Source organism: Benincasa hispida, chromosome 11, assembly GCF_027475165.1.
Source record: "Benincasa hispida cultivar pf3 chromosome 11, pf3_genome.v1.1, whole genome shotgun sequence".
Classification (NCBI taxonomy): Eukaryota; Viridiplantae; Streptophyta; class Magnoliopsida; order Cucurbitales; family Cucurbitaceae; genus Benincasa; species Benincasa hispida.
The window spans coordinates 80,163,723-80,174,132 of record NC_143488.1 but is presented as its reverse complement, the minus strand read 5'-3'; the positions used below and the strand labels follow the sequence as shown (position 1 = coordinate 80,174,132).

The 10,410-nt window shown below is 31.7% G+C and overlaps 1 protein-coding gene across 1 annotated transcript; it reads right to left on the bottom strand.

The window, feature by feature from the left end:
• Positions 1–4,558: 4,558 nt before the first annotated feature.
• SIP2;1 (small and basic intrinsic protein 2;1) lies at positions 4,559–9,042 on the bottom strand. Its single transcript, XM_039047105.2, has 3 exons — positions 8,481–9,042; positions 4,971–5,231; positions 4,559–4,855 (listed from the first exon to the last, which is right to left on the bottom strand). The coding sequence occupies exons 1-3, from the start codon at positions 8,766–8,768 to the stop codon at positions 4,691–4,693; spliced, it is 714 nt and encodes a 237-aa protein (XP_038903033.2). The 5' UTR covers positions 8,769–9,042; the 3' UTR covers positions 4,559–4,690.
• Positions 9,043–10,410: the final 1,368 nt, after the last annotated feature.

Genomic DNA, 10,410 nt, shown 5'->3' with positions numbered 1-10,410 from the left:
ATACATCACCTGTCAAGGGTTCAAGTTATTTAATAAATTGATGGGAAATCATATTCAACATATATTCCTAACTTCTTTTGAGGACCCATCTTAGTGTGTATGATGGAGCAATTGGAACATATACTGCAAATCCAAAAATTCTCAGACGAGAAATATTTGACTCATGACCATAAGCTATGTAATGACGAGTACTTATGATAAGCTACTGTCTTAGTACATACAAGTGACATTGCATGCAGAATAGCATATCCCCATACAGATGAAAGAAGTTTAGCTCTCATAAGTAATGATCTTGCAATTAATTACAAACATTTTATAAATGATTATGCTAAACCATTTTGTGTATGGACATGAGCTACAGGTTGTTAAGCACTTATCCCAATTGACATACAATAATTACAAAAAACTTGGGATGTAAATTCATCAGCATTGTCAAGACGAATGGTCTTAATTGTATAATCAAGAAATTATGTTCTTAACTTAATTATTTGAGCAAGTAATCTTGCAAATCCAAGACTTCGACTTGATAATAAACATACGTGTGACCATCTACTAGATGCATCTATTAATACCATAAAATATTTAAATGGTTCACTTGGTGGGTTAATAGGTTCACATATATCACCATGAATTCGTTTTAAAAATGCAGGTGATTTAGTTCTCACTTTAGCTGATGATGGTTTAATTATTAATTTTCCTTGAGAGCAAACATCACATGATAATTCATTAGAATGAAGAATCTTCTGGCTCTTCATTGGGTGTCCACTTGAATTCTCAATAATTCTTCTCATCATTATAGACCCTGGATGACCCAATCTCTTATGCCAAATAGCAAATATATCTGGATTCACGAACTTCAGGTTCATTGTTGCATATGTTTCAATTACTCGTATATGAGTATAATACAATCCAGAAGATAAAGCAGACAACTTTCCAATATATGTTTTTCATTTGAGATAATAGAAATAATATATAATATTCAACATTATTCTTACTATCATTCTCATTATGATAACCATTGCAACGTATAACTTTAAAACTTGGAAGATTTCTCTTTGATTGACTAGAGAACGATGCATTGTCAATTGTAAATTGTGTTCCTCTAGGTAAATAATATTTGATTTTTCAAAACCTTTGATCAAGTTTGCAGAACCTGATATTGTATTTACTTTTGCTTTCAGTATTGTCAATTTGGAAAAGTATTTTTTATTTGTAAATATTGTGTGTGTAGTTATACTATCTGCTAGATATAGATCTTCTTTGCTCATTTTTTAATCACCCAACATATGAAAATGATCTATGTTTCTTCATTAACAAAAAATTATTACAATAAGAAAACAACACTTAAAATATACAAAAATTACATAAAAAAAACATGAAGATAGATAAAAGAAAACAACAACATTAAGTCTAGATGTTCTCAAAGTCAAAAGAAACACCTGAGTTTCGTCAAATGTGCCAATCTTTTTTTCGGGATATTCAAAGAAGCTCACCACATCCAAAATTGTCATATAGGATGAGTCAAATATGTCATTATCCTAGTATGCAAAATTTGCTTCCACATTTTTCTTTTTTTCTTTCAGGGAGGCTTGATAGAATTCAATTAAGTGTATTGACATACGATAGGTACGTGACAAATGCCCAGTCATTTCACATCGAAAGCATCAGAAACATTTATTTTCAACACTCTTTGAACTATTATTTGTGGAGCTTTTCCTTTGTGATCACCATTTTGTGTGATTTTTCTGAAATTTGAATGATTAGAACGATCACCACGAAAATAATAATTATTTCTTCTCTGCCACGGTCATGACCACGACCTCGACCACGATTATTAACATTCACAGTATTCACTTTAGGGAATGGTTTGTTCTAGTTGGTCGAGATTCGTGGTTCTTCATCAATAACTCGTTATTGTGTTCGGACACGAGAAAACATGAAATTAGTTCAGAATATTGTTTAAAACCTTTATCTCGATATTGCTGCTACAAGAGCATATTCGAGATATGAAACGTAGAAAATGTCTTCTCTAATATATCAGCATCAGTAAATTTCTCTCCACATAACAACAATTTTGAACTGATTTTAAATAATGCAGATTTGTAATCACTTACTGATTTAAAATCTTGGGTCTTAAATGCATCTACTCATAATGAGCTTTAGGAAAGACAACTGTTTTTTATGATCATACATTTCTTTCAAATTTTTCCACAAGATACGTCGATATTTTTTTGTAAGATACTTTATTTTTAATCCCTTATAGAGATGATGACGAAGGAAAATCATAGTTTTGCTTTATCCTGACTGGATGTCATATTTCATTTTTTTAATTGTTTCTCCCAAGTTTTTAGCATCTAGGTGAATTTCGGTATCAAGCACCCATGACAAATAATTATTGTCATTAATATCAAGGGTTGCGAATTCTAATTTTGTAAAATTTGTCACGACAACACTATCACAAAATGTTGTATTTATATTAGAAATTTAATATGTACTAAATATGCAAAATAACATTTAATTTATTTATTATAATAAAGAGGAAAAAACTGACCTACTTTTAGGAACTACCTTCAGCGATGAAAGCAACATGAGCTCGTGCTGATAACGTGTTGTAAAATTAAGGAACATAACAGAGCCCAACGGATATGGAGAAAATATAATATAATTAATTAATTAATTAATATAATAAAAAATGAAATAACTAAAATTATAAAATAACTAAATTTGTGAAAATTTAATGGAAATTGAAGTAGATTTCTTACCAATGTGTATGATTTTAAAATCCACCAAATGTCACTATTTATAGGCAAAGCGACAAGTAGGATGTGGTCTTATAAGACATCAAATATGAACAATTACAAAGCACATGGGTAACATAAAAATTGACATATAGTTTTTAGGATACTAAGCAATCAACATATATTTATTTTTATAAGATTTATAATAAAAACAAAATTTAAAGAATACACCAAGTTGTCACCTGTTTTCCCCCTTAAAATAATAATACCAAAAGAAAAAAAAAAGGTTGTCACCAAGTTGTCATCTCCATCATTAAAGGATGCTATATATCTATATATACACTTTTTCTTCCCTTTTTTGAATTTCAGGGTATACATAAGAGGATCTTCAAAAATAGAAAATTAAGGAAATCATTTACATAAAATCGCAAAAATTTAATATTTTTTTATAGAAGCGGATAGAAATCTAATAGAAGTCTATGAATGATAGAAACTAATAGAAGTCTATCACTAATGGACAATAATAGAAGTCTATCCGATTCCATAAAAAAAAAATTATTATTATTATTTCTATAAATAGTTTGACATTTTTTTTCCATAAAAATTTCTCATATATATATATTTCCAGACTTGCATTTCAGACTTCAAATATTTTTCTTGAAAAGAAATAATAACCTTTCGTGTACCAAGTCTTACAAATAGTATCTATCTATTTTTAGAATTTAATTACATTTGGAGCATGATGGGATTGATTAGAAAAAAAATGTTTTTCAAAAAAATAAATTTTTTTATTTTTTTTAAAAAAAAATTAAAATACACTTTGAAAATGTTTTAAATGTTATTTTGAGTTGTTATCAACCACTTCATTTTTTTTTTCAAAATTAAATACTTGAAATATTTTGAATGATTGTGACACTCCACTTTTTTTCAAAATGACTTATTTTCAAAATTAAACAAGTTAAACCAAATACGCGTTTCAATTTATAAAATTGTAATTGATGTGGAGACACCATGTTTGGGAGTTGTCTTCTAAAAAAATAATAATAAAGGTGGCCCCAATTAAATTTTGGTTTTCTATTTTAGAAAATAATTATCAAACAAGTATATTTTTGTTTTCATTAAAAAAACAAAAGTAATCAAACATGATCTTCAAATTAAATTATTTTAGTTGAGTTATTCTTATTACTAAATCTCAAACATTAAAGGGCATAATTAAACACACTTGAGTTTCTAAAATTTGGAGAAAGGTCAATTATGTAACAAAATGTGATTAAAAAAGCATTTTGAAATGTGTTTTTAATCACTACAAACACTCTAACTATTCGTTATTTTTCTGTTGAGAAAATAAAATATAATATAATATAACATTAAATATTTCTTTTTTTTTTTCCAATGTGTGAGTAGAGGAGTTGAACCTCGAAACTTAAAGTTGATAGTACAAACTTATATCAATTAAGCTAGGCCGTGTGAGTGATTACATACTTCCTTTAAAAATACTTTATAACACAGCTGCATAGTTTTGAAATTATAACAAAAAAAAATACATTGAAAAAAACCTTGGCTGACTGTTCAAAGTTTCATCATTTTATACTTTATCTTCATTAATATGATTCAAGTAGTGCATATGGATGTATAGATATATATTTCTTTAGCCATAGGTTTAGAGGAGGATAACATCTAGGTCCACGTAATGAACTTTTAGATATAGAAAGAGTGATTTCTTTAGTTCAATCATTACGGGTGGAGAGTCAAATAATCGATTTTCGAATGATAATTGATGTCGTATCCATTAAGCTATGTTTGAATTAATGCAAAAGATGTCATCTGTAATAGCATGAAATATATTATCTCCATGAGAATGAAATGAAAAGTATCACAGTAAACAATTATATACATTTTGAACAACCATCAAAGACATCCATCAGCAGAACAACTCACTTCAGCAAGTTCAGTCATTCTGATTTCTTCTTCATATTTACTTTCTCCTCTTTCGGTTGTCGAAATAGTAACTTAAACGTCAATACTGCTACTATAGTTCCTTGAATCGGAGCAATCCAGTATACAAGAATATGTTCGATTGTTATATGTTCCCCACGAGCATACGCCCATCCCATTACCTACAAAAGAAAAAAGTTGAAAAAGATTAATCTGTTGAGTCTCCATTTGACGTCGAAAATAGACGCAAATAAAATGATATTGTTGTTTAGATGAAATGTGGTTGTCGACACTTACAGATGCAGGGTTCATACAGCCACCAGTTAAGTCGGAACCGAGAATATGAAGAGTTAACTTGGATAAACTTGAGATCCAAATCTTCATGAAGAAATTTCCAGTGATTTTCCTCGAAAGTCCAAGTGAGATAAAGACAATGGCGAACGTTAACAATCCTTCTGTCAAAGCACCGTGATGGATGCCAACGTTCAAACGAGGTCCTCGTCCTGCTTCGGGAAACGTATAGATAATCAGCCTAACAGCGGTAATAGCTCCCATTACCTGAAGAGTGAAGTCAGAAGCATCGTCTGTTATTGTTGTTGAGATATAGAATTGGAATTGAATCATTGATATGTTTTTGAAAATACAACAAGCATGTAGATCCATGTTTAGGCTATATCTTTTCCTTTCATGTTTTTTTTCAAAGAAAAACTCGAGTATCACAAGAAAAAAAATGAAGGAATATAAAGACAATCAAAAGCTCACAAAAAGGAACCAAGAAAGGAGCCAAACTAAAAAAAAGTCTCCAGTCAAAGAGAAATGAGACCAAGCGAATAATTATAAAAGAGCCTATTAACACAGCCCTTTCTCGTTCATGTTGTCTCACAACCTCACATATAACTTTTGTAGTAAATTACATGTTTGATCTCTAAATCCAAAATCTAACAGAGCAGTCCTGAAGATTTGAGAATGGGTTTAAGATGCTTTGTTTTCAATTTTGTTTTTTATCTCAATAAAAAAGTCAAAAGTACAAAACTATGAAATTATATTAAATATTCCACATCAGCATGAAACTAATAAAACAGAAATGGTCACTTCATTACCTAACATGTCTAATAATTTTTTTATTAGCATTACTAACAATGTATTGACTTCAGAGATCAATGAGTTTTTGTCCAATTTGCATGCATCTAAGACGATTTTCACGGGACAACGATGATATTTGATTGTCAAAGTAATTCATAGAATATCAAATCTTATAATAAGTAGCCATCATGGTTTGAATACATTTTCTGACCCTTGTTCACTAGACCAACTCAGTGTCAGGATTAAAGATGCCAAATTCATTAAACACCATAAACTAGTTCATGGATAACAAAGCTCTTTCCACAAAATGCATCAGATATGTCAGAGAGACCTTCACTCTTTGTTGAAGGAGACCTTAATGAATTCTCCTATATGCGATAAAGGGAGAGTTCTGTGGTAGGTTTGGTGTTTTGTTATTTTGTGGGGAGTGTGGCTTGAGTGGAATGACAGGATTTTTAGAGAGGTTGAGAGGTCTTTGGAGGATGCGTGAGAGGAAGTATAGTTTAATGCATCTTTAAGGGCATCTGTTGCCCTTTTTTTCCCAGCTCAGTATCATTCTATTGGATTGGAGGTCTTTCTTGTAGTCGAGGACTCTTTTTGCAGGCCTATTTTTCAAGCTCTCGTATATTATTTTATTTTTCTCAATGAAAGTTTGGTTTCTTTAGACGAAGTTTACTAATAGATTTCATAAGAGAATAATTTCAGCAGTATCAATGACCAAAAGAAGGACATAGTATTACAGAACATTTTGATGAAAATAGTTCAGGTAAAACAAAACCTCCCGAACCATCCAAATCTCATCTCATTTGTGCTGGGCCTGCTGGCTTTTGGCCTAAGGCTTCAAAATCCCCAGAAAAAGAGGGCTACTGAACTTGATAGTAAAGCAAGTAAAAATCCAGTTCCAAGTCCAGCAGTCCTTTAAATGGTTTTGATGGAATTAAATAAGAGTCTGTTCCTGTAAAAATCTGATTTCAAAGGCATCTTCATGCCAGACCTTATACAAAAAAAATTTGCGTAAATTTGCTTAGACTTGGTTAGAACAAAATCAACGGGTTTTTCATGGTAAGCCCCTCCCTTGGTCTATTTGATTGGATTCAGCTCGTCTTCTTGCCTCCTCTTGGTATTCTCATTCTAAGACTTTCTCTAATTATTCTATTCAAAACATTTGTTTGAATTGAAATGATTTCATTTTCTATATTTAAATTAGTTTATATCTTTTATTTGAACTTTTATTTTCAGTTTTTATTTCATTGTATTTTGAGCCCTACACTCTTTTCATTATATCGATGAAAGGTCTTGATTTTTTTAATTAATCTTTCTTTGGAAAAAAAATGGTCCATAGTGTCAGTCCTCATGTAATACGCATCTGGCTCAAAAGTTGACTACATAAATAATTCTAACCTTCCTCTCATAGAGAATATATATATCTCTATATATCTATATATATAAAAAAATCATCTACTTTCCTAGGACACGATTGTACAGCCTATAGAACGGATCTTGTTCGAGCAATATTATAAAATACTTCTAACCTTCTAAAGTGAGAAAAATAAAGAGGGAGTGGAGGGGTGAGAACCAGATAGAAAATAGAAGAAAGAACAACAAGAAACCCCCAAAGGATGGAGATCCATAGACAAACATCTCTGGCCCCAAGGCGGAAATGGAAGTCAACCAACAATGAAGGCAAGAAAGAAGCAGCAGCATAAGCTTCTCAATAGAATAAAGGACGACCAAAATCAAAGTTGCATTGTATAAGTGGCCTCACAAAAAAAGGGCAGAAGCCATTCATGAAAGTTTCAATGCAAAGAGATAATAAAGAACGAAGAGAGAACTATCCCCAACCAACAATCCTCCCACAAAAGTGAATCACCAAACCATCCCCAGTAGAGATTGAAGAACTTCAAATTCTAGAAGAACATTAGGTCACCAAAAATTAGCCCCCAAGGATGACCACCATAACCACTTTGCAAGAATCACCTCACTCCAAACTTTCAAGTTCCATATACTTAAACACACCCAGAACAATCATAGGCAGCACAATTTCCCACCAAACCAAATGAGACTCCACGATTAAGTATCGATATATGATTAAGGGTGTGTTTGGTTTAACTTTTCAAGTGTTTAATTTTGAAAATAAATCATTTTAGAAAAAAATTGGAATGTTTGGTAATCACTCAAAATAGCTTTTGAAACACTTTTAAGGTTTATTTATAACAATTTTTATCTAAAGAGTTGGAATAAAAATGACTTTTTTGAAAAACATTTTTTCCCTAGTCAATCCAAATGGGCCCTAAATTTATCGCTTTCCATCTACTTAAGTTTTTGGTACAATTGTGATTTATCATGGTATCACAGTATGCTACTCCTATATTTGAATCCTAATGACATTCCCTCTTCAATTAATATTGATAACCATTGGATTTTGTGCAAATTTCTTAGTGTACGAGTGAGAAAGACTGTTAACATGCAAATATAAGAGCAAATTTAAAGGCTTCCCCTCTTCTTTTCCACTCCTGAGCTAACACAAAAATATTAAATTCCATACAATCACCCAAACCAAATGTAGTAGGGTAAAGCAGTTATCCTTTGAGACCAATCTGAGTTTCACACAAGCTTGGCTCAAATATGCACAGATATTAAAAAGAAAACAAAATCATGGCAATGTAAACAACCATAGTACTCAAACTAAGTTTTACAAATATACAAAATGAACGGGAAAAGAACCTGGGCAGGGATTCTGGCACCAGCAACGAAGAGAAAGCTACTGAAATCCCCAGAAAAAGCAGCAGACAATATGGTAAGAGGATTATAAGCCGCCCCTTTTGAAATTTTCACCAAGAACGCAAAGAAAAACATGTTGAGAATCGAAAAGGCAGCCTTGACAATCTCACTAATCAGATCATTTCCAAACCCCAATATCCCAAAAACAAAGATCTTAACCAAAACCCCCGACCATAACCACATAAAAGAGAGGACAAAATCCAAGACAAGCAATCGAGCCCCAGAAGACATCGTTGAAAAGGAGATCTTCTGGGGTTCTTTCCTATGTCCCGTTTCTTCACTCGGATTGATCAATTTTAAGCGCTCAAGTGTGAGGAGAAGGAAAATGGAAGGAACATCGGTGGGTATGTATGATTTTGATTGGACAGAGATTACCTTAGTAATAATGTCTGAACGACATTGGTCCTGTTGACGATGTTGTCGGATTCCAATGTGGAGGCGGTCGATCAACGTTCATTGGCCTTTGAAGGAATATTTTAAATTTTTTATATAGAAAAAGTAGGCCTTTTCGCTTAATATTTTAATACATAAAAGTAGAAGAATTGCACAATGGACCCCAATGAAAATTAACCCCAATTTTGAAAATAAATAAATTTTGGTTTTCTACTTATATCAATACCATGAGAAATTATCATTTTTAATCCTAAATGCATTTATTCCTTCTTCTTCGTTTTACAGCTACTCGATTTGGGAAAAAAATCTACGTTTTTTTTTTTGGTGTTCATCTTCTTCTTTTCTTTTGTGTTCTTCTTCCGCTTCTTCTTCTTCCGTTTTTTGTTGGTTTTGCTTTGTTGTCGTCTTCATCTTCTTCTTCTTCCCATTTTATGCGTTTTTCTTCTTTTTCTTCCATTTTTTTCTGCATTTTTCTTCTACCTCCTCATTTTTCTTCTGTATTTTTCTTTTTCTTTTTGTAGTTTTTTTCCTCTCCCTTCTTCATTCTATATTTTTTTTCACGAAGAAGAAAATTGCATTTGTATCGAACGAGAAATTAGAAGAAGTGAGAAGCTAGAGTGAGAAACGAGAGCAAGAAGCGAGAAGAAGAATCCTAACAAAGAAAAAAATTACAGTTGTGCTTTGTGGGAAACTAAAGGAAAAAGCGAGAAGCGAGAAGAAGAATCTGAACAAATTAAAAAATCGGAAAAAAAGATTGCAGTTGTGTCTGATGAGGAACTATAGGAAGGAGTGAGAATCGAGGAGAATCGAGAGTGAGAAGTGAGAGGAATAATTCAAACAAAGAAAAAAATCCAAGAAAGAATTTGTAATTATATCTGATGAGGAACTATATGAATGAGCAAGAAGCTAGAGCGAGAGAAAAGCCCTTGAGCGCGTTTTGAGGTCAAATGGGTACTTTCACATGTGACTTGAAAGAATCATTAAAGGTCGTTGAGTGGAAAACGGGATCAGACCCAAATCTCAAAATTTACAAAATTGAGAATTTTACAGCAAATATACAAAAAAAATAAAAAAAAAATAAAAAATTATACATCTAATTGATAATTATAATATGCCTAAAGAAAAATACAAAAGGAAAAATAGGTTTAGAAAACCCTTACCTTTGAAGACCGATCTTCAAATGAAAATCCTCGAACCAAAAGGAACACCATTACAATGTAACCACTGTATTCTCTGGATGAGAACCTAAGAGATATGGGCTCTAGCTATTTTAGATGAGAGAAATTGAGAGAAGAAAAGAGGAAGAGATAGGGAAGAAATCTCGTAACGTTTATATATATGTGTGTGTATTTCTCTGTGAAAACCAGAGGGAGAGGATGAAACAACCAACAACCCCCACTATCACGTTTAAGAGAGAAAGAAGGGTAGGGAGTTTCAACTCTCTCCCAAAAATGAATTTTTAAAAAATAAATAAATAAAT